This window comes from Mizuhopecten yessoensis, unplaced genomic scaffold (assembly GCF_002113885.1).
Source record: "Mizuhopecten yessoensis strain PY_sf001 unplaced genomic scaffold, ASM211388v2 scaffold213, whole genome shotgun sequence".
NCBI classification, from domain to species: Eukaryota; Metazoa; Mollusca; class Bivalvia; order Pectinida; family Pectinidae; genus Mizuhopecten; species Mizuhopecten yessoensis.
Window position 1 is genome coordinate 191380 of NW_018403434.1, and position 24586 is coordinate 215965.

Sequence of the window (24586 nt, forward strand, 5' to 3'; positions counted from 1 at the left end):
CTGTGTTCAAACTCAGACACCTGTAATAATGATTTCGTAACGTACTCCTTGCGCTATCTTTTGACCATTTGGCAACTTTTCGCTTCGTAGCTGACACGGTACAACACTTTTCTTTGGCTTACTTCACACGGCCAGTCATTTTGTTTACAAAGAAATGGTGTGCAATGCGCATGCGCTAGTAGAGGGAAATCCCTGAACAAAACGTTGATCAGACAGGTAGAAATACCGATGATTATCTTAGATTTAATCATTTTTATGAATCTATTTCAGCCAAATCCGATCGTTACTTGATATGTTTATGTAGTATTTGAAAAAAAGACAAAAAAAAAGACAAAAAAATAGTTACTTCAGCATGATGCCTGCCCCTTTAAACAAAATTAGACCAAACAAAACCAGTTCCAGTAAAGTGTGACGCACTATAATTTGTCATTTTAGTGGAATGATAAACAGACAGATTCACTAATAAAAGATAGAAATAAATGTGCCTTATTCACTTAGAGTATCAGTCGCCAACCAATCGTACATAGATGTAACAACTGGTAAACGAGAACCAAAAGAGCGATTTCTGGATTGGAGGGGATTTCAATGTCCCTGACATAGACTGGTCCAATCTCAGCATAACCTCGAATCAATATCCACGATCTGTGTCAACCGCTTATCTCAACCTTGTTAACGAGTGTGGTGTAGAGCAGACGGTTAATTTCCCAACCCGCGGAGATAAAACCCTTGACCTATTTTTCACCAATAATCCTTCCCTAGTCGATAAGTGTAAGCCCATACCTGGAGTCGGCGATCACGATGCCATCCTGATTGACACTTCTTCTAAACCAAGGAGATCTAAGCCTGCACGAGGGACCATCTACATGTGGGATCAAGCTGACCTCACCTCACTTGGAAAGGACACCACAGCATTTGTGAAAAACTTCCTGAAATCACCATTTACCGACATTAACACCTTATGGTTAGATTTCAAGGATGGGGTCTTAACCCTAATGGACACCCACGTACCACACAAACTCACAAGATCAAGGCCTACAAATGCATGGATAAATACCAGCACAAGAAGGTTGAGTCGGCAGAAAAACAGGGCGTTCAGGAAAGCAAAGTCAACTAGCCGCCACCGTGATGTCCGGCGTTACAAGGAATTGAAGGCTGCCTGTCAAAAGAGTATCCGACATGACCACAACACTTACATGCAGGACATCATCAGCCCTGACGCCAAGACCAACCCCAAGAAGTTTTGGTCTTTTGTCAAGGGGAAGAAACAAGAGTCCACCGGAATAGATCCCCTGCGAAACGAGGATGGACTCATTCACAACGACCCCACGACAAAGGCGGACATCCTAAACTCCCAGTTTAAATCTGTTTTTACCAAGGAGAACCTGAGAAATCCCCCAAATAAAGGAGATAGCTCTTATAGCAGCATGCCCCCCATCAACATTACTAGGCCAGGAGTGGAGAAGCTGCTAGGGAACCTTAAGCCACATAAGGCAACAGGGCCAGACGCTGTCCCAGCACGTCTTCTGAAAGAGATGGCCCACGAGATTGCTCCTGCCCTCTCCCATATCTATCAGAAATCCCTAAACGCAGGCATGGTTCTGGATGACTGGAAAAAGGCGCAAGTGGTTCCGATCTCCAAGAAAGGCGACAAGAACAAGGCCTCCAATTACAGACCGGTCTCCCTTACCACCATATGTTCCAAGATCCAGGAACACATCCTGCACTCCAACATTATACGTAGCTTGGAGCATCATTCCATCTTGACAGAAGCCCAACACGGATTCCGGAGTAGGCGCTCATGCGAAACGCAGCTTATCTACACCGTGCACGAGCTTGCGAAGGGCCTTGCCGAAGGCACACAAATCGACGTCATCCTCTTGGATTTCTCCAAAGCCTTCGACAAGGTGCCTCACCAACGCTTACTCCACAAGCTGGCCTACTACGGAGTCCGCGATAACACATTAAAATGGATAAGCAGCTTCCTGTAACAGGACACAGAGAGTGTCAGTGGAAGGGTCAACATCTTCAGAGGCATTAGTAGATTCAGGTGTCCCCCAAGGATCGGTGTTAGGCCCGCTCTTGTTTTTGGCCTTTATAAACGACCTACCAGATGTCGTACAGTCTCCAGTCAGACTCTTTGCTGACGACTGCGCCATATATCGCATCATCAACAATAGTGAGGATACTGCCATCCTACAGGACGACCTCAATGCCGTGCAAAAGTGGGGGCTAGACTGGCAGATGGAGTTTCACCCGGACAAGTGTATCACCATCAACATTTCCAGGAAAAGAAACCCTATCCACACCGACTACAATCTCTACGGCCAAACCCTAGAGACAGTCCCCGGAAGCAAATACCTTGGAGCCTATATCAGCTCGGATCTCTCCTGGCGTGAGCACATAAACCAAACCTCTGCCAAGGCTGCAAGATCAGTTGGATTCCTTCGGCGAAACGTTAGGGGATGCACAAGAGAAGTCAAGGCCCAGGCTTATACTACTCTCGTTAGGCCCGTGCTTGAGTATGCCTCCACTGTCTGGGATCGCCATCTTCAACAACAGAAGGACCAACTTTAGAGAGTCCAGATTCGCCACAGGGGACTACTTCAACAGAGAACCAGGATGTGTCACAAACATGCTGCGTCAACTAGCTAGGGAGCCACTAGAGCAACGAAGAGCCAGAAACAGGATGCCCAAGTTCTACAAAATTATCAACAATCTGGTTGAGGTAGCAATACATCAGGACATTACCGTAACATCAGGAAGAACCAGAGGAGCTACTGCTAACAACATACGGCAAATTCCAACAAAGCTCGACACATACCGATACTCGTTTGTACCACGTACCATCATCACATGGAATGCAATCCCGCCCGACATACGATCGTCTCCCACCCTGGACAGCTTCAGGCACGCACTCGTACAGTACGAGGCAGCCGACCACCAATACGCTATGTAGACCCCACTGTTTTTTTTACCTCTTTTAAACTGTACATACGGAAGTTTTAGCTGCGGTCGGCATAAGTCGCGCTGGAGAACTCAACACTCTAGATAGAGTATTCTCCATTAAAGGAAGAAGAAGAAGAAACGGCTATAAGCTAAACTAAATACCTAATTACTTAGCAGCTGCTTCTTAGGTGCACGTAAACTAAAATCTGTATTGCGGTATGACTCGTACAGGTAGCTAATCAAATGATTCATTAAGTGCAAAGCATATGCATGCATATTCACAAAAGATATGTACTGTGGCCTGTAGCGTACAGGTAGTTAATCAAATGCAATGAAGAGAACACCACTAGTTTGATGTAAGGCTCTTCCTCCCATGTGCGATGGTTTGGACTCTCTGCAGATGACTTGTTATTGTATCATATATGCCAAGTGCAGGGCATCGTCATAGTTTAAAGGGGTGGTAATAAGTGAAATGTTTTGATGTACGACTCGGTGTAGAAACAGACGTAAACATAACCCCTCCTTCGTCTTCTACTGATGTACATTCAATAAACCAAAATTGATCTTCTACTCCAATTGGAATACTTGGCATCTTTATCTTCCGGTGTGGCATCCTAAAGCAACGGCCCTCATATGACCATATAGCTGTTTCGAGGACTTGAGCCCGCCCTAGCAGACCGGAGGTAAACCAATGAATCACAATTATTAATTAGTAGTATACTTATCATTGTGAAGTGTTGGTCAAGTATTATTGAACACCATTTGCAACATATTGGCAGTCATTTATAAATAAAGGTAAACCGCTTATCTATTTCCTATTGTCATCCATTTGTCAATGTGAACCATTAACTAGTCTCATCCGTTTTCAATGTGAACAATTTGTTGACTGTCATTCAAAAATAAATGTGAACCATTTGTGATCTGTCATTCATGAATAATTGTTAACCATTTGTTATCTGTCATCCATAAATTAAGATGAACCATTTATTGTCTTGAATCCTTTTATTTAATTGAACCATTTGTTGTCTGTCATCCATAAATTAAGGTGAACCATTTGTTGTCTATCATCCATTAATTAAGATTAACCATTGGTTGTATGTCATCCAATTTATTAGGTGAATCATTGGTTGTATGCCATCCATTTAATTAGGTGAATCATTTGTTGCCTGTCATCGATAAATTAAGGTGAACCATTTGTTGTCCGTCATCAATTAATTAAGGTTAACCGTTGGTTGTCTGTCATCCATTTAATTAGGTGAACCATTTGTTGTTTTTTATCCATCAAATAAATGTGAACCATTTCCATAAATTATGGTGAACCATTTGTTGTATGGCATCCTTTTATTAAGGTGAACCTTTTGTTGTCTGGCATCCTTTTATTAAGGTGAACAATTTGTTGTCTGTCATCCTTTTATTAAGGTGAACCATTTGTTTTCCCGTCATCCATTAATTAAGGTGAACCACTTGTTGTCTGTCGTCCTTTTATTAAGGTGAACCATTTGTTTTCCCGTCATCCATTAATTAAGGTGAACCACTTGTTGTTTGTTATCCACCAAATAAATGTGAACCATTTGTTTTCCCCGTCATCCATTTATTAAGGTGAACCATTTGTTGTCTGTCATCCTTTTATTAAGGTGAACCATTTGTTGTCCGTCATCCTTTTATTAAGGTGAACCATTTGTTTTCCCGTCATCCATTAATTAAGGTGAACCATTTGTTTTCTCGTCATCCATTTATTAAGATGAACCATTTGTTGTTTGTTATCCATTAATTAAGGTGAACCATTTGTTTTCTGTGATCCATTAATTAAGGTGAACCATTTGTTGTCTGTCATCCATTTATCTAGGTGAACCAATTGTTGTCTGTCATTAATTAATTAAGGTGAACCATTTGTTTTCCGTCATCCATTAAATAAGGTGAACCATTTGTTTTCTGTCATCCATTGATTAAGGTGAATCATTTGCTGTCTGTCATTTATTTATTATCGTTAACCGATTGTTTTCTATCATCTTTTTATTAAAATGAACCATTTGTTGTTTGTAATCCATCAAATAAATGTGAACCATTTGCTGTCTGCCATCCATTCACTAAGGTGAATCATTTGTTGTCTGGCATTCATGAATAAATGTTAATCATTTGTTATGTTATTTATTTTTATTAAGGTGAATCATTGGTTGTTTGCATCCATTTATTTAGGAGAACCATTTGTTGTCTGTCATCCATTTATTAAGGTGAACCATTTGTTGTCTGTCATCCATTGATTTAGGTGAACCATTCGCTGTTTGTCATTTATTTATTAATGTTAACCGTTTGTTTTCTTTTATCTTTTTACTAAAATGAACCATTTGTTTTCTGTCATTCATAAATAAATGTGAACCATTTGTTGTCTGTCATTTATTATATTAATATAAACTATTTGTTGTTTTTCATCTATTCTTTAATTTTAACTGCTTGTCATCTATTCATATTTTTAAAAGTTCTACTACCTTTGAAGAATAAAAACAAAACATTTACAAAAACATTTCATTTTATTTCACAATTGACAAAATAAATGCTGACATGATATTATGTATGATTCTATCTAGAGTCAGTAATGATTGTACTGCGAGTCAGCAGTGTTAGTCATACATGCTGGAGCCGAACTTGTGGTAGAGGGCAGTCACGTGTCGTTTAAATGGATCCACTATAAGGTAAGAAAATGTCTGATTGTGGGGTTTGTCAGCTGGGTAGTACATGTGGCCGTCGTTCTAAACAGAATAAGTACAGCACATATTAGTTTATTGTACATTGATACATGTTTTTATATCTAATATCTAGGCGAATGACTGACACTTTAGAATATTTGACAAAATTTCATATATATATTTTGAAGACAGCTGAAGGTTTAGAAAAAATATATCAACATCTAAGTTCTGTAGGCTTTTGATACTTCCTACTTACTCCTCGTGATAACAATGGTAAGTAACCTCCTAGTGATAACAATGGTAAGTAGCCTCCTAGTGATAACAATGGTAAGTAGCCTCCTATTGATAACAATGGTGAGTAGCCTCCTAGTGATAACAATGATAAGTAGCCTCCTAGTGATAACAATGGTAAGTAACCTCCTAGTGATAAAAATGGTAAGTAGCCTCCTATTGATAACAATGGTAAGTAGCCTCCTAGTGATAACAATGGTAAGTAGAATCCTAGTGATAACGATGGTAAGAAACCTCCTAGTGATAACGATGGTAAGTAGCCTCCTAGTGATAACGATGGTAAGTAGCCTCCTAGTGATAACAATGGTAAGTAACCTCCTAGTGATAACAATGGTAAGTAGCAAGACTTGAGTGTTTAGTGACATTCAAATAGAGCAAGATAATAACCATGGACCTTGTCTCTTATTGCGGAATTGTTATATTAAATTCACCTATTTTTTGTAAGTTGTGTAAAATACCTACAGCAATTAAATGCAATACAAGTAGATATTATGCATAGTACATGTGGTCATTAACAGACAACTTACTGAAGCCGTCACTTTGAACACACTTGATATTATGCTAAGGTCCTTGGTCTCAGAATTCTTCTGTACACTGTAAGAAAAAAGTGCATGATTTTATAAATAAACATAAAATAATTGAATTATTAAGAGACAACATATGTCCTTTTATGAATGTTGTCAGATGATAAAATATGTCTAGTTCATCTATAAGGTGTCATGTAGTTTTACGTCTCCAAACTCTTGCAAAATTAATTCAATGTAAGTCCGAAACTGTTTCAATATGTACAAACTAAAACTTTAACTGTTTCAGAATGTATAAACTAAAACTTTAACTGTTTCAGAATGTATAAACTATAACTTTAACTATTTCAATATTTTAAAATTAAAATTTAAACTGTTTCAATATGAAAAAACTAAAACTTGTACCTCCCCTCACCTAATGAATTCCTTGTACACCTGTTTTGTTTGGTAAGGGTTCTCACATGATAAATTCCTTGTACACCTGTTTTTGGATGGGTTCCTTGTACACCTGTTTTTGAACGTGTTCCTTGTACACCTGTTTTTGAATGGGTTCCTTGTACACCTGTTTTTGGATGCTTTCCTTGTACACCTGTTTTTGGATGCTTTCCTTGTACACCTGTTTTTGGATGGGTTCCTTGAACACTTGTTTTTGAATGTGTTCCTTGACCCCCTGTTTTTGGATGTGTTCCTTGTACACCTGTTTTAGGATGTGTTCCTTGGATACCTGTTTTGTTTGGTAAGGGGTCTCACATGATAAGTTCCTTGTACACCTGTTTTTGGATGTGTTCCTTGTACACCAGTTTTTGGATATGTTCCTTGTACACCTGTTTTAGGATGTGTTCCTTGTATACCTGTTTTAGGATGTGTTCCTTGTATACCTGTTTTGTTTGGTAAGGATTTTCACCTGATGAGGTCCTTTTATACCTGTTTTGTTTGGTTAGAGCTCTCACCTGATGAGTTACTTGTACACCTGTTTTGTTTGGTAAGGGTTCTCACATGATAAGTTCCTTGTTCACCTGTTTTTGGGTGTGTTACTTGTACACCTGTTTTTGGATGTATTTCTTGTACACCTGTTTTTGGATGTGTACCTTGTACACCTGTTTTGTTTGGTAAGGGTTCTCACATGATAAGTTCCTTGTACACCTGTTTTGTTTGGTTAGGGTTCTCACATGATAAGTTCCTTGTACACCTGCTTGTGGATGTGTTCCTTGTACACCTGTTTTTGGATGTGTTCCTTGTACACCTGTTTTTGGATGTATTCCTTGTACACCTGTTTTTGGATGTGTTCCTTGTACACCTGTTTTTGAATGTGTTCCTTGTACACCTGTTTTTGGATGTGTTCCTTGTACACCTGTTTTGTTTGGTTAGGGTTCTCACATGATGAGTTCCTTGTACACCTGTTTTGTTTGGTAAGGATTTTCACCTGATGAGTTCCTTTTATACCTGTTTTGTTTGGTTAGAGCTCTCACCTGATGAGTTACTTGTACACCTGTTTTGTTTGGTTAGGGTTCTCACCTGATGAGTTCCTTGTACACCTGTTTTGTTTGGTAAGGATTTTCACCTGATGAGTTCCTTTTATACCTGTTTTGTTTGATTAGAGCTCTCACCTAATGAGTTAATTGTACACCTGTTTTGTTTGGTTAGGGTTCTCACCTGATGAGTTACTTGTATACCTGTTTTCTTTGGTTAGGGTTCTCACCTGATGAGTTTCTTGTACACATGTTTTGTTTGGTTAGGGTTCTCACCTGATGAGTTCCTTGTACACATGTTTTGTTTGGTTAGGGTCCTCACCTGATGAGTTCTTGTACACCTGTTTTGTTTGGTTAGGGTTCCCCCCTGATGAGTTCCTTGTACACCAGTTTTGTTTGGTTAGGGTTCTCACCTGATGAGTTCCTTGTACACCAGTTTTGTTTGGTTAGGGTTCTCACCTGATGAGTTCCTTGTATACCTGTTTTGTTTGGTAAGGATTCTCACCTGATGAGTTCCTCGTACGCCTGTTTTGTTTGGTCAGGGTTCTCACCGGATGAGTTCCTTGTACACATGTTTTGTTGATTAGGGTTCTCACCTGATGAGTTACTTGTATACCTGTTTTCATTGGTTAGGGTTCTCACCTGATGAGTTCCTTGTACACATGTTTTGTTTGGTTATGATTTTCACCTGATGAGTTCCTTGTATACCTGTTTTGTTTGGTTAGGGTTCTCACCTGATGAGTTCCTTGTACACCTGTTTGGTTAGGATTTTCACCTGATGAGTTACTTGTATACCTGTTTCGTTTGGTTAGGGTTCTCACCTGATGAGTTACTTGTATACCTGTTTTCTTTGGTTAGGGTTCTCACCTGATGAGTTTCTTGTACACATGTTTTGTTTGGTTAGGGTTCTCACCTGATGAGTTCCTTGTACACATGTTTTCTTTGGTTAGGGTTCTCACCTGATGAGTTCCTTGTACACATGTTTTCTTTGGTTAGGGTTCTCACCTGATGAGTTACTTGTACACCTGTTTTGTTTGGTCAGGGTTCTCACCTGATGAGTTTCTTGTACACATGTTTTGTTTGGTTAGGATTCTCACCTGATGAGTTACTTGTACACCTGTTTTGTTTGGTTAGGGTTCTCACCTGATGAGTTCCTTGTACACCTGTTTTGTTTGGTTAGGATTCTCACCTGATGAGTTCCTTGTACACCTGTTTTGTTTGGTTAGGGTTCTCACCTGATGAGTTCATTGTACACCTGTTTTGTTTGGTTAGGATTCTCACCTGATGAGTTCCTTGTACACCTGTTTTGTCACCTCTAGGTAGGGATCAATGTTGTCCTCATATTGGCAGATCTTCCCTCCTAGACAGAAGTGTGTGAACAGACAGAACAGGAACTCTTCCCTCTCACCATCACTATATATACAGTAGTTGTCGGAGTCGTCAATCAGCAGCAGCTAGAACAGACATAAACACTAAAACTCATCTACACATACCTGGTACTGTATACCACGACGTATATTTTTGCTATCCAAAGTTTTATTCTGAACTTACAATACAGGGAAGATGTTAAGAAGAGCATTGCTAGTGGTCTTTTAGACAGAAAAGAACATAAACACAAAGTTTTTTTGCCAATGGTTTAATACACCAATATAAACTTTAAGGTATTTCTAAACATTTTCCTCAGGTTGGTAAGTATGGATTATAAGTTCTTTTTACACAACAAATAAAATATGGTCATGGCATAGCAACAGCCATGAAGCCCCACAAGACGCTTCGCAATATCCTAGTACACCCTAAGGATAAAACACCTATAGAAAACGTCGCAGAATGCGTATAGAAAATCGGATGCAGAAACTGTGACGCGTCGTATATTGGAAAGACTGGAAGACGATTTGGGGTCCATCTTGGTGAACACCGGAAATAATAAATAGATAAATAAATTGGCAATAACAGACCATGCCACACAGAAAAAAACATGTGATTGACTGGGATAACTCGAAAGTTTTAAACAGAGAGAGCAATCTGTTTAAGCGGCAGATAAAGGAAGCCATCTGGATACGCCACAGTGGGGCCAGTTCTAAATCGAGACGAGGGGGCTCAAAGACTCTCGCACATCTATGACCCAGTATTGTACTTAAGTTTCCAGCATAGCTGAAATCGACATCGCTTTTATGGCCAACTCGTACACATTTTACACCTTTTTGTGCATACGCTTCACTGGTCATTTGTCTGATGAAGGTGACAGTGTACATATCGTACTAGTCATCGTAACGTCACATAGAAAATGTTATTGGTTGTGTAAAAAGAACTTCTCATAATAAACTTTAAGGTTCTGAAGTAATAACAAATATATGCATCAGGGTATTGTGATGGAATATATAACAAGGATGAAAAAAAATTAAAGGAAAGTAACAAGGACTGTTCAGTCTGAGTTATTTATTTTGTTCAACATGATCTAGATCATCTAATTGTGGAAATAAGATTGTTTTTTGTCTGTGCAAACATTTGTCATGTGATGCCTCGTCACCAACAATACTTTCTGGATGCTGAAGCAAGTTAATGTTATACCAATTTAATGTGGATATTTGTTGAAACATAAAGATGTGTACATGCACATGTGTACCCTCACCCTCACCAAACAGCAATAATTTGTCTAACATCAGTCACATACTGCTAATTTTCATACACTTCAAATCCGCTGGAGCAATTTAGAAGAGCTCATCAAGATGTTTTTTGAAGTGTTTTATAACACAATGAGATGCTTAATGATACCATACTGTATATCCACAGAGTTCAACCTAATGTCCATACCTTCCGCAGTTCATCTGAAATTGTGAAGTCTTGATAGAACTCGTCAAAACATTTCCGAATGGCACCATTCTCTCTGACAATATCATTGTCAGTGAGTCTGTCGAATAGAGTCATGGATAACACAGTGCAGGGAACAACTTCAGCCGTTACACTGGTGGCAGATACACCTGTAAAACAAAGATTAGTTTAGATAACTTCCACCATCACACTGGTGGCAGATACACCTGTAAAACAAAGATCACTTTAGATAACTTCCGCCATCACACTGATCGCAGATACACCTGTAAAACAAAGATCAGTTAAGATAACTTCCACCGTCACACTGGTGGCAGATACACCTGTAAAACAAAGATTAGTTTAGATAACTTCCACCATCACACTGGTGGCAGATACACCTGTAAAACAAAGATCAGTTTAGATAACTTCCACCGTCGCATTGGTGGCAGATACATCTGTAAAACAAAGATCACTTTAGATAACTTTCACCGTCACACTGGTTGTGGATACACCTGTAAAACAAAGATCAGTTTAGATAACGTCCACCGTCACACTGGTGGCAGATACACCTGTAAAACAAAGATCAGTTTAGATAACTTCCACCGTCGCACTGGTGGCAGATACACCTGTAAAACAAAGATCAGTTTAGATAACTTCCACCGTCGCACTGGTGGCAGATACACCTGTAAAACAAAGATCAGTTTAGATAACTTCCACCGTCGCACTGGTGGCAGATACACCTGTAAAACAAAGATCAGTTTAGATAACTTCCACCGTCGCACTGGTGGCAGATACACCTGTAAAACAAAGATCAGTTTAGATAACTTCCACCGTCGCACTGGTGGCAGATACACCTGTAAAACAAAGATCAGTTTAGATAACTTCCACCGTCGCACTGGTGGCAGATACACCTGTAAAACAAAGATCAGTTTAGATAACTTCCACCGTCGCACTGGTGGCAGATACACCTGTAAAACAAAGATCAGTTTAGATAACTTCCACCGTCGCACTGGTGGCAGATACACCTGTAAAACAAAGATCAGTTTAGATAACTTCCACCGTCGCACTGGTGGCAGATACACCTGTAAAACAAAGATCAGTTTAGATAACTTCCACCGTCGCACTGGTGGCAGATACACCTGTAAAACAAAGATCAGTTTAGATAACTTCCACCGTCGCACTGGTGGCAGATACACCTGTAAAACAAAGATCAGTTTAGATAACTTCCACCGTCGCACTGGTGGCAGATACACCTGTAAAACAAAGATCAGTTTAGATAACTTCCACCGTCGCACTGGTGGCAGATACACCTGTAAAACAAAGATCAGTTTAGATAACTTCCACCGTCGCACTGGTGGCAGATACACCTGTAAAACAAAGATCAGTTTAGATAACTTCCACCGTCGCACTGGTGGCAGATACACCTGTAAAACAAAGATCAGTTTAGATAACTTCCACCGTCGCACTGGTGGCAGATACACCTGTAAAACAAAGATCAGTTTAGATAACTTCCACCGTCGCACTGGTGGCAGATACACCTGTAAAACAAAGATCAGTTTAGATAACTTCCACCGTCGCACTGGTGGCAGATACACCTGTAAAACAAAGATCAGTTTAGATAACTTCCACCGTCGCACTGGTGGCAGATACACCTGTAAAACAAAGATCAGTTTAGATAACTTCCACCGTCGCACTGGTGGCAGATACACCTGTAAAACAAAGATCAGTTTAGATAACTTCCACCGTCGCACTGGTGGCAGATACACCTGTAAAACAAAGATCAGTTTAGATAACTTCCACCGTCGCACTGGTGGCAGATACACCTGTAAAACAAAGATCAGTTTAGATAACTTCCACCGTCGCACTGGTGGCAGATACACCTGTAAAACAAAGATCAGTTTAGATAACTTCCACCGTCGCACTGGTGGCAGATACACCTGTAAAACAAAGATCAGTTTAGATAACTTCCACCATCACACTGGTGGCAGATACACCTGTAAAACAAAGATCAGTTAAGATAACTTCCACCGTCGCACTGGTGGTAGATACACCTGTAAAACAAAGATCAGTTTAGATAACTTCCACCGTCACACTAGTGGCAGATACACCTGTAAAACAAAGATCAGTTTAGATAACGTGTCGTCACACTGGTGGCAGATACACCTGTAAAACAAAGATCAGTTTAGATAACTTCCTTCGTCACACTGGTCGAAGATTCACCTGTAAAACATTGACCAGTTTAGGTATTAAAGTACAGAGACAGTGTAAATGTGCTACACAGATTTGAAATCTATGATCCACCAATCTATAGACACTAAATCTATAGACACTAACAGAATGATCTAATCACAGGCAACAGATCAAGTGCAGATCTAGTTACTATAGTATTGCTTAGAATCTTGTGTAGCAAGCAAGATATGCTGATCAATTTTGTTAGGTAACAAATTGTTGTTATCTTTCCTAAACGCATCTTACAATTTATCTTTTATTTTGAAATAGACCAACAGTTTCTGGTTTACACTTAACATTTATTAAAAATAATAATGGAAGTGACGCCTAATTGAAATCTGTCCAGATCCTACAAGTTCTGTCCAGATAGTTTATACTGTACATGATCTAGAGGGGGATTTAACAGTGTTTTGGTAATCGACAAAATGGAATAAAAGGAAATGAGTGGTAAACAAATAACAATTCTTTTCAGGGAGACACAACTTCATATCATAATTATAATGTATACCAAGTTTCAAAGAGATCCGCTGAAAAATGTAGGAGGAGATTGCCGGACAAAATTCAAATAATGAAATGAACAAAGGGCAATAACTTTTGGAAAAAAAGTCAAATCAAAATTCTTTTAAGGGAGACACAACTTCATATCATGATTATAATGCATACCAAGTTTCAAAGAGATCGGTCGAAAAATGTAGGAGGAGATTGCCGGACAAACAAAGTTTACGCCGGACGGATGGACAATGCCATACCATAATACTACCGTCAAATTTATCGGTCGTATAAAAAGAAATTACACATCTACAATTAAATCACTGTACATGTATTTACAGTCTAAATGTTAATCTAAAAGTCAATTAATTAAGGAATTCTTTAATCATCCCTGAATAGCTCAAGTGACATGATATTGACAGATTCACACTTTAACACAGTCTTTGCCAATAGCAACACAGTTTTATCTGAAGTGGATATCGTAAATATCACATTGAACAATAAACTTGCTTGTTTGGGTTTGGTGTCATTGTAACAGATAAGGTCATATGAAGATGGTAATGAATTTTTAAGATAAAACAATTTCTAACCCTATCATAGGGTGACAGACAACCATCCTCAAACGTAACGCCCTATTTCTTTCTTTAATATCAAACCATTTGTCACATGTCATTAGGACAAGTTGAATTTATGTATAGTGTCTAAATGTCAGTGTTAAGATAGCAAGCTCTCTATGGTAAAGGAACTTATACAGGTACGTTATACGGAAACCAGCGGACATTACAGGAGGCATCAGCAGACATTACAGGAGGCCACAATGGACATTACAGGAGGCCACAATGGACATTACAGGAGGCCACGGCGGACATTACAGGAGGCAACAACGGACATTACAGGAGGCCACAATGGACATTACAGGAGGCCACAGCAGACATTACAGGAGGCCACAGCGGACATTACAGGAGGCAACAATGGACATTACAGGAGGCCACAGCGGACATTACAGGTGGCAACGGCGGACTTTACAGGAGGCAACAATGGACATCACAGGAGGCCACGGAGGACATTACAGGAGGCAACAATGGACATTACAGGAGGCCACGGCGGACATTACAGGAGGCAACAATGGACATTACAGGAGGCCACAGCGGACATTACAGGAGGCAACAATGGACATTACAGGAGGCCACGGCGGACATTACAGGAGGCAACAATGGACATTACAGGAGGCCACAGCGGACATTACAGGAGGCAACAATGGACATTACAGGAGGCCACGGCGGACATTACAGGAGGCAACAATGGACATTACAGGAGGCCACGGCGGACATTACAGGAGGCAACAATGGACATTACAGGAGGCCACAGCGGACATTACAGGAGGCAACAATGGACATTACAGGAGGCCACGGCGGACATTACAGGAGGCAACAATGGACATTACAGGAGGCCACAGCGGACATTACAGGAGGCAACAATGGACATTACAGGAGGCCACAGCGGACATTACAGGAGGCAACAATGGACATTACAGGAGGCCACGGCGGACATTACAGGAGGCAACAATGGACATTACAGGAGGCCACAGCGGACATTACAGGAGGCAACAATGGACATTACAGGAGGCCACAGCGGACATTACAGGTGGCAACGGCGGACTTTACAGGAGGCAACAATGGACATCACAGGAGGCCACGGAGGACATTACAGGAGGCAACAATGGACATTACAGGAGGCCACGGCGGACATTACAGGAGGCAACAATGGACATTACAGGAGGCCACAGCGGACATTACAGGAGGCAACAATGGACATTACAGGAGGCCACGGCGGACATTACAGGAGGCAACAATGGACATTACAGGAGGCCACAGCGGACATTACAGGAGGCAACAATGGACATTACAGGAGGCCACGGCGGACATTACAGGAGGCAACAATGGACATTACAGGAGGCCACGGCAGAAATTACAGGAGGCCACAATGGACATTACAGGAGGCCACAGCAGACATTACAGGAGGCAACAACGGACATTAAAGGTGGCAACGGCGGACATTACAGGAGGCCACAATGGACATTACAGGAGGCCACGGCGGACATTACGAGGGCCACGGCGGACATTACAGGTGGCAACGGCAGACATTACAGGTGGCAACGGCGGACATTACAGGAGGCCACGGCGGACATTACGAGGGCCACGACAGACATTACGAGGGCCACGGCGGACATTACAGGTGGCGCACATTACAGGAGGCAAAGGCCACGGCGGACATTACGAGGGCCACGACAGACATTACGAGGGCCACGGCGGACATTACAGGTGGCAACTGCGGACATTACAGGAGGCAACAACGGACATTACAGGAGGCCACGGCGCACATTACAGGAGGCAACGGCGGACATTGCAGGAGGCAACGGCGGGCATTACAGGAGGCCACGGCGGACATTACAGGAGGCCACAGCGGACATTACAGGAGGCAACGGCGGACATTACAGGAGGCAACGGTGGGCATATTACAGGAGACAGTGGCAGACATTACAGGTGCAAACAAGCATCTCTGTGAAAGCTCAAATAACTGATTGTGATAAGATAAAGCCTGTACAAGTTATATCATTGTGTCAATAACAAATGTATTACATGTAGTTGTATTTTGGGCCATGTATGAATGCCAGAATGGTTATTTAACCTGGTTTAATTATATATATATAAATGTAGGCATCGTACTTGGTATTGTGCTTGCATCGGTTCTACATATATATATATATGTGAATGTACGTGTATAGGGTCAGGTTAAGTGTAAATAATCGCCTGGTTAGTTTTATTCTGCTTATTTATGGTATAAATTGATCAGACATTGCTATTCACATATATATGTGTTTGACATTTATTTCATAAATTAGTGTATACTTTTATTATCTTAATGTGTATGAAGTACTCACCAACTGGCGACCAAGAGCAGCTCTCTGACACCGTCTGTAGGGTTGATACTACATTAGGATCCTTCATAAAGTCCTAAAATCATAGATATTTATAACTTCAGAATGTGACCAGGGAATACAGGCAAACATAGTTCTGTTAAGAGTTGTTTCCCTTTGTTAAGTTATTGTTAACCTTAGATATAATTGTACATTATCTCAACTAAGCACAAACTATTGATTAATTCGTGAAAACCTTTCTGCCCTACCCAATGAGGTTGAACTTATCATGACAGCGTATATTAGTACACAACATACAATATACTCAAAACACTAAAAAATACCAAATGTATCCTAAAAACAGCTTAAGGTCAACAGAAGTTTGAGCCAGGCAATGGCTCCTTTAACCCCTTCACCTTTATGTAACTTTAATTAACTCTACCATGCACCGATCTGGATCAGTCCATTATTGTTTTCAGTGGTGAAAGTGGTGAAGTATCATCTCATTGAAATGTCATAACCTGGACATATGATACCTGGTCATTTATTCTGATGTTTGGCCTATTTAAGTTGCCTTAGGATCAAGGCACCATGTGAAATGAGTATATAGAAGAAAAAACAGACAGTGGCCTGCAGTCAGTATTGCAATCGGGAAAGCAGACATTTTTTAGCAGCAGACTTAGGGAATGAAAAAACATTGAAAATCTGTAACAGCTAGGCCATTTAATTTGCCACCACATGATAATTTTCTGATTCATTAGTCTACACTGTAACAATGAGTTAAAATCTCAGTTGATAATGTCCTAGAACTTGCAGATGTGTTTTCAGTTACTGGAAGGAGCTGCAACATTGAAAACCAATGTTTAGTGATAAATTAAACCAGTGAGGTTCAATAGATTTCCGGTAGAGTGTAACAAGATGTGACCATGTGTCCTGTTCCAACACGATCGGATTACATGCTTTATTACATGCAAAGTATATTCAGGTTCAAACAAAAAATACTTACTGCAACAAAATCGTCTTTTTGGTAGGCCTGGAATGATTGGTCAAAGCTATACATCTGACATTTCAATCTTCCTTGCATAGACCTGCAACATTTACAGTGAAGAGAACATTTTTAGAAATTTAATATTTAGTGTGAAGCAGAACTGGATTAGATTGATCGTGGGCAACCTAGTAGCTCAATTGGTAGAGCGTCCATCTAGAGTTCGGAGGGTACCAGGTTAAAACTCTGGTCTTGCCATGCATTTTTTCCATCTTCTGTTACAAATCTCTAGAAATATCTAGTAATGTACACATGTAACAGAGGTCATTATTTTTTCAATGCCTCTGCCAGAAGTCGAACCTAGGACCTCTGGCTTACAAATCCAACACTCTATCAAATGAGCTTAAGAAAAATTCTCCTTAGTCTAGTCAATAGGAAGCTGCTAGTATTTTACCAGGGTGACATAATCCCCATTTCAGGAAAGAAATCTAGAGTTTTTAAGGGGTCATAGCGATTCTTGTGAAAGTATCGCTGAGTATATTTGTCAATATTACCAAGGTCCTTACGTGGGCACCAATGTAACCTAGGTAAAAAAAAAATCAATGCCTCGCCAGTAGTCAAACCCGTGACCTCTGGCTTATTAGTCTTACGCTCTGCTGAATGAGCTGAAGTAAAGAGAAATTCTCCCTAGCAGTAGGAAGCAGATAGTATTTTACCAGGGTGACATGTATCACTCACGTTGTCTCTCTATATATAGACAGTTTCTAGATACAATATTTACACCCTATCATTATTTTGATAGTATAAGTAATAGACTAACTTAGTTATCAAATTCTTATGGAATATTCTAGAAAACATGTGCTTGTTTGAATATACACATAGGCATGGATATGGATATATTTACGGCTTTGGGAACATGAACATGTATTTTTTTTAACTATTTTTAGTCGATAACGCTTATTTAATACCACTAGTAGATCAACATAACATGAAAGATACCATACGTGATTGAACGCGTCTATAGCAACAACACACGATGAAGTATGATTTGGTATTTCTATTTTGATACTTTCAGGACAAAAGAAAGAAAAAGTCCATGAACAATAAACTTGTCTCAGACTGTACCATTTCGTTAAGAGTTCTTTGTTATCTTTATCCTCCACCGATAGAAATTTCTTTCCTCTTAACTCCTGGAATGTGAATTTTGCTCCCTTTCCCTCCATGTTGAATCTTGGTCATGCAGACGTTCAAATATTCTAGTCTTTGTTAGGTTTAACGCTTATGTCCTAAATGCGTCAAAGGACACTGGGAAAAGTATGGAACGTCCGGCCGATATACTAAATTAGTTTATTGACAATACAAAATAGATTTACAGTCATTGGCAAACAAAGAATAAATGCAAGCTATGGCAAATACAACAGATATCCTTTGATATACACACAGTTATAGTTAATTTCCCGCTCGACCCATTTAAGGGGAAGTAATTCAGATTACTGCTGCCTTCATAATGTTAATGCTATAATAATTTACTGACAAAACTAGCAGATACATATAGCCATATCCATAAATAAAATGAATATAAGATATAATAAATAGAAGCAACACATATATTCCACGTACCGTAATATAATAAGTTAGGTAATCACGCTCGGTCTTTTCCGTGCGGTACATTGGAGACGACCGAGTTGCATTTACAGGGAATTAATTCAAATTGCTGCTATTTTCTTGCGTTTGTTTATTTTAGAGACGCTGATTTAAATACTGGTACAGTTTCTTTGTTTTAAGGGATGCGCAATTGTACCTTAAACATTTTGTAATGCCAAAAAAATGGATTACACTAGCTGCACTATACAGCTGTTTCGACCTTATAGGACTCATCGCGAGATCGGTGATGCTCGATGCCAAAAAGGTGAAAATACAAACTGGTCTTAACTACTCTACTGTTGAAACAGAAGGGAATCTTAATAATGTTACCTTTCATGGGATCAGTACTTGTACAGTGTATAAACAGATGATGTATGTAGTTCTTTGTAATCGGACCTGAATTGATCGTTTTCATTAATTATAGTACAGAACAAAATGCTTTCAATTTCATGGACACTATACAAGAATAACATCAACGCATTGATCTAGGAACGAAAATATAATTAAAAAAAACACCTGATTCATTTCATGACAGCTAGATTAAAGTCTTACTGTGAAGACCAAGAAAACCTTCACTATATTAAAGGTTATGCAATTGTTTCTTTTCAAAAGGGTGATTATCTGGATTGGCAATATTTCATATTCCTAAGTAAGAAAAGGCACTACAACGAATTATACTAAGTGAAAGTTGACTATGATTGGACACATGTTTGTAAAATGGGATATTTGGTTTATTCTGTTTAACGACGTATTAACAACAAAGGTTAGTTACGGACGTGCCTCCAAGTGTACAAAATACAATTACCCAATTGAAGTTAAAACAATACCGAGCTATTTCTTTACCGTAAATGTAACTATTATTATGGTTGACTATTGTCTTTAAATCAAAAACACATGTGTTAGCAGTAAATGTTTGGTATGAGAAAAATCATTGCTCTGATACTGGTTACAGCCAGCTTACTATCAACCCAATTCCAAAGTATTCAAGCTGCTCTGTTGATGTTAGGGTGATTATTAAATACATTGTACGAAATACTGAGCAACGAGCACGTGTTTCACAGCTGAACTTTCCAATATATCTGGAATAGTAAAGATAGCATTTAACCAAAACACCATTGTCTTATTCCATTAGTTGTCAAAATGGTTCACTTAATAAACATAAGTCTTTCAGGGGTACATTGTATTTGAATACACGTGATAAAGTAACTGGAAGAAAATTTCATAAGCAGTTTTTATGAGTGGTTTGTGAAAAACGACAGGCCTATATTGTATATTGGAAGCGTTGTAGAAATCTATAAACCACACACGACTGTTTTCTTTCATATTTCTATTGAAATATTTGTTAACAAGCATTTCCCAAACAAATAGGTTGTCCATAGTTCTGTGATCCGAGCTGACACCATATTGATTTGGGCTCGGTAAATCATTATTGTCCACACAATTTACCAACCGATTATTTAATAAACCATTAAATGATTTTCTCGAACCACTAATACACCTCAAGCCACGGGAATTCACGGTCAGTAGGGTAATTTTGGGGGTCTTCACACATTACTCCTAATTACTCCACATTTACTCCACATTTACTTCTCATTACTCCACATTACTCCACATTACTCAACATTTACTCCACATTACTCCACATTACCCCACTCCACATTACTCCACATTACTCCTCATTCACTCCACATTACTCCTCATTACTCAACATTACTCCTCATTACTCCACATTTACTCCACAATACTCCTCATTACTCCACATTACTCCTCATTACTCCACTCCTCATTACTCCTACACATTCCACAGATAAAGGAGCATTCCTTATTACACACGATAGAAATATGCCATGCTGTTATTTTACCAAAAAAGATAAACCTTTTTTAGCAGGTAACAGTTGATTTCGACCCATTTGTCTAATTCAGCTACAGTCTGCCTTAGTTTAAACTTTATTTTATTGATGTTAAATTACAGTAGTACATGGTTATAAATACAGAAAAGGATCCAGAAACAAGTACATAGTACTTATGTAAATCCGTCTCCTTATAGACATAACAGCAGCTATGGATCAGTACTGACAATATTATAATTCATATAAATAAATATAAATATATATAAAGTATAACATGGCAGGGAAAGGAGAAAGGGTGCAAGGATTTATAGTGGGGTGGGGATGATGTTTCATGCGGAAGCGATGGGCATCAAAACTGCATTGAGAGAACAAACGCTGATTGCATAAATACAAACGATATTTGACGAAAGAGCACTGTGTCTGTACATGTTGTGGAAAGTTTATGTAGTATGTTATGAAAACAAATTAAAACTACAAATGCAATTCTTAACTGGCACTAATTATCTGTAACACTCTACGCAGACCAATGCGATATTCAAGTAATTGCAAGTATCATCACAACAAACATGATTACTGATATGAATGAAGTTAAAGTTTCTTTAAAAACGTCTAGACTGAATGATGAAGTTTTGAACACAGTCAAAAATAGTTTCATTTAAGTGAATTGGTAGTTCGGGTCTACCATAAAGTAAAAAGCTTACATTATAGTTATAGTTAGGAGGTAAGCGACTAAAACAGCTACTGGTAGTTAGGACATTGGAGGAGGAAATGTTCTGTAGTTTCAGTAGACAAATTACATGAGCACATGGGACTATCAACTAAGTTTCGTGCAAACAGGTGAGTATTTAAGGAGCTGCAGTTCATCCTAAGTCGCGCATGATGGATCTGACCTTGTCTGCTTCTGCAGTAGTAATAGTGCTGAGGAACACAGAGAGTGTCGGCATTTAGTTTTTTTTTGAGGTTAGTAATTGAGGGATTGTTTTTTACGTTATCTGGTGGTGCATTCCATAAATCAACAGAAGAGGGGAGGAAAGAGTCTTTATATAGATTAGTTAGACAGTTGACTTGACAGAACTTGTTAGCTCTTCTTGTATTGTAAGTATGTATATTTGAATGGCGAGCAGGTAGAACGTTAGCAAGATAAGAAGGGCACTGTCATGACCATGAACAATCTTATGAAATTGGATTAATTTGTGTTTTCTCCTTCGGACAATAAGGGGGTCCCAACCAGATTCTGCATATAGTCTGTCGTGACTTGTGAGTTTGGTTGCCCCAGTCACGATTCTGGCTGCTTCGAGTTGTATGTTTTCAATCAACTGGCTTTGGCCTAAAGTTATGTTGTCCCATACAATATCACCATATTCTAATAAGGGTCTTATAAAAGTATAATATATCGTTTGAAGAGACTTTCTATCAATGATAAATTTTAGATTCCTAATTATGCTAAGTTTTTTAGAGGCTTTACTAATAATGTTTTGAATATGGTCACTCCAACTTCCATTGGCTGAGATAGAGATACCGAGATGTTTATGGCAATTGACTTCAGTTAAAGAAATGTTGTTCATATACAGAGAGGGATGGATCGGTTTTTCGAGTTTCTTACTAACAGTTATATATTGTTACAGTTTTGTTAGGATTAAAATTTACAAGCCAAGTTTTAAACCAATCGTGAATTTTCATCAGATTATTATTTAACAGGTTTGCGGTCGGACCCGGTGACTCCACTTTGACATATAGAGACGTATCGTCAGCAAATAGCTTTATAGTACAATCGATGTCTTATGTACCTATGCCGTCTATCCATCTCCATTCGATAGGGACACTGTTACTTGTGTACATATACAGCTGATATAGATGTATACACCTTGACTGACAGTGAGATGATGGCGCTCTACAGGTAAATAGACGCTCGACTGCTTTTCACTATTGTCTGTCTGCTGTGTATATCTTCAGTAGCGAGTGTGTATGTGGAACTTCAACTGATAACGCTTTTGTAAGTAAAGGTGTCTAATATACACAAATTGGGAAAACCCACACCGGGTTTAAAACTAGTTCCTCACTGATCCATCCCGTCAGGGAGGGATTTACTATAAATAAAGCATTCCTTATTACAAACGATAGAAATATGCCATGCTGTTATTTTTTCCTAAAAGAGAAACTTTTTTAGCAGGTAACAGAATATTTTACGATACGTTTTAACAAAGACACATCCGATAAGAGATATAAGTAGCTAAATAATGAAGGACACATCATTCTGTAACAATCAACGGAAGGATTATGATCTCTGAGACTAATATACCGGGAAGTGTAATGTTGGCAAGAAGTTTAAGAACACCAAGTATATCGTCCAGTTTGAACTCCATATCTGGCAAATACCGGATACACATCACCATACTCAAATTAACGGAAAAAGTTGTACTGTTAGCCATGATCGATGTGTTCTTCACTAGCCATCACCGAGAGGTTTATAACAACGAAAGTCGATATATCAAATACTGTATCAGGATCGTGTCACCGTCAGATGTCTGAAACAGTACCCTTTACATGATGGATGTGTCGTTTCCGTTTGTCGCTATCAACGGCCAGTGCGCATTGACCTTAGACAATTCATCAACAACAAAGCAACCATTCGAGGTATTGCATTAAACATTCAACAATGGAAATATTTACAACAATTAACAACTCGCATAAACATGTCCATTAAATATGCTGGTATGTTCATACATTAGTATTTAATAACATAAATAATGTTTTACAAATTTCTTGTTTGTTTTTTGTTTGTACTAATTGACCTCGGGGATGATGTAGAGCCTCCATTTGCTACAGAGCAACAAGTAAATTGTTAAGAAAAGACAAGTACTGTATACAATTTAAAACATTTATCATGACATATAATAATTAATATCAGATATTGATTGTATACAGACATAAAAAACTGTTTTGCATAGACATAACACAGCCTGATCATATTTAAAAAATAATTGAACATGTATTCATTAGCAACATATTATATTGATTGTATATATTCATAAAAAACTGTTCTGCATAAACATTACAAATAAAACAAACTGACATGGAAAAAAAGTCAACATTGGAAAAAAAATGAAAAGATTTAAATGAAGCCACAACTTATATTATTTAAAATAAGAAAAATGGAATGGATTTTTTTAATTTATTTTTTTATTTATTTTTTAGTTAACACAAATAGTTTAAATAGTTTTTGAAACAAAAACAAACCCAGATGTCTTTAGTCTATAATGAAAAGAAGAAAAAATGATAGGTGTACAACCTTTCAATAATGGAAATATCATAATCTTGGAATGAATTTGCAAAATAAATCTGTTGAGTATTTGAAAAAAACATTAAACATATATTCATCAGATATTGATTGTATTTAGACATATAAAAACTGTTTTACGAAAACATAACCTAATCAAAGTTTAAATCATTGACACTATATATATTCATAGACATATATCAAAAAGAGAATGAGACAGGAACAAGAGGCCCAGAGGGCCTGTATCACTCACCTGGATACCTAAGCAATCATGGCAAACTATTCTCCAAATGAGATCAAGGGAATATGCCAGACCCCAAGGCCAATCCTTGTAGCATAGCTATATTAGATTTTTCATACCCAGCAATTTTATGTATGGTTATGGGGTGGGGATCTCAACTGTTTCCAAGCTTTGACTCAGAAACTAGGTCCCTAGAGTTGTGGCCAGACCCCAGGATCGATTCTAATATCGT

General features: G+C 38.7%; 1 protein-coding gene and 1 long non-coding RNA gene across 2 annotated transcripts; both read right to left on the reverse strand.

Moving 5' to 3' along the window:
* Nucleotides 1-5455: 5455 nt before the first annotated feature.
* LOC110465741 (uncharacterized protein C11orf70 homolog) lies at nucleotides 5456-18573 on the reverse strand. The gene is made up of 7 exons (XM_021521820.1): nucleotides 18468-18573; nucleotides 17364-17445; nucleotides 16382-16454; nucleotides 10726-10892; nucleotides 9196-9368; nucleotides 6449-6515; nucleotides 5456-5693 (listed from the first exon to the last, which is right to left on the reverse strand). The coding sequence occupies exons 1-7, from the start codon at nucleotides 18563-18565 to the stop codon at nucleotides 5565-5567; spliced, it is 789 nt and encodes a 262-aa protein (XP_021377495.1). The 5' UTR covers nucleotides 18566-18573; the 3' UTR covers nucleotides 5456-5564.
* LOC110465807 lies at nucleotides 7429-7953 on the reverse strand. The gene is made up of 3 exons (XR_002464664.1): nucleotides 7662-7953; nucleotides 7534-7588; nucleotides 7429-7452 (listed from the first exon to the last, which is right to left on the reverse strand). It is a non-coding gene; the product is annotated as an uncharacterized LOC110465807 (long non-coding RNA).
* Nucleotides 18574-24586: the final 6013 nt, after the last annotated feature.

Coding starts and splice junctions, on each gene's coding strand:
- LOC110465741 (XM_021521820.1), bottom strand. CDS start 18,565: ATGGAGGGAAAGGGAGCAAAATTCACATTCCAGGAGTTAAGAGGAAAG. Junction 16,455..17,363: donor AAAAAGACGATTTTGTTGCA/GTAAGTATTTTT, acceptor CTATGATTTTAG/GACTTTATGAAGGATCCTAA. Junction 5,694..6,448: donor TGTTCAAAGTGACGGCTTCA/GTAAGTTGTCTG, acceptor TATTCTGTTTAG/AACGACGGCCACATGTACTA.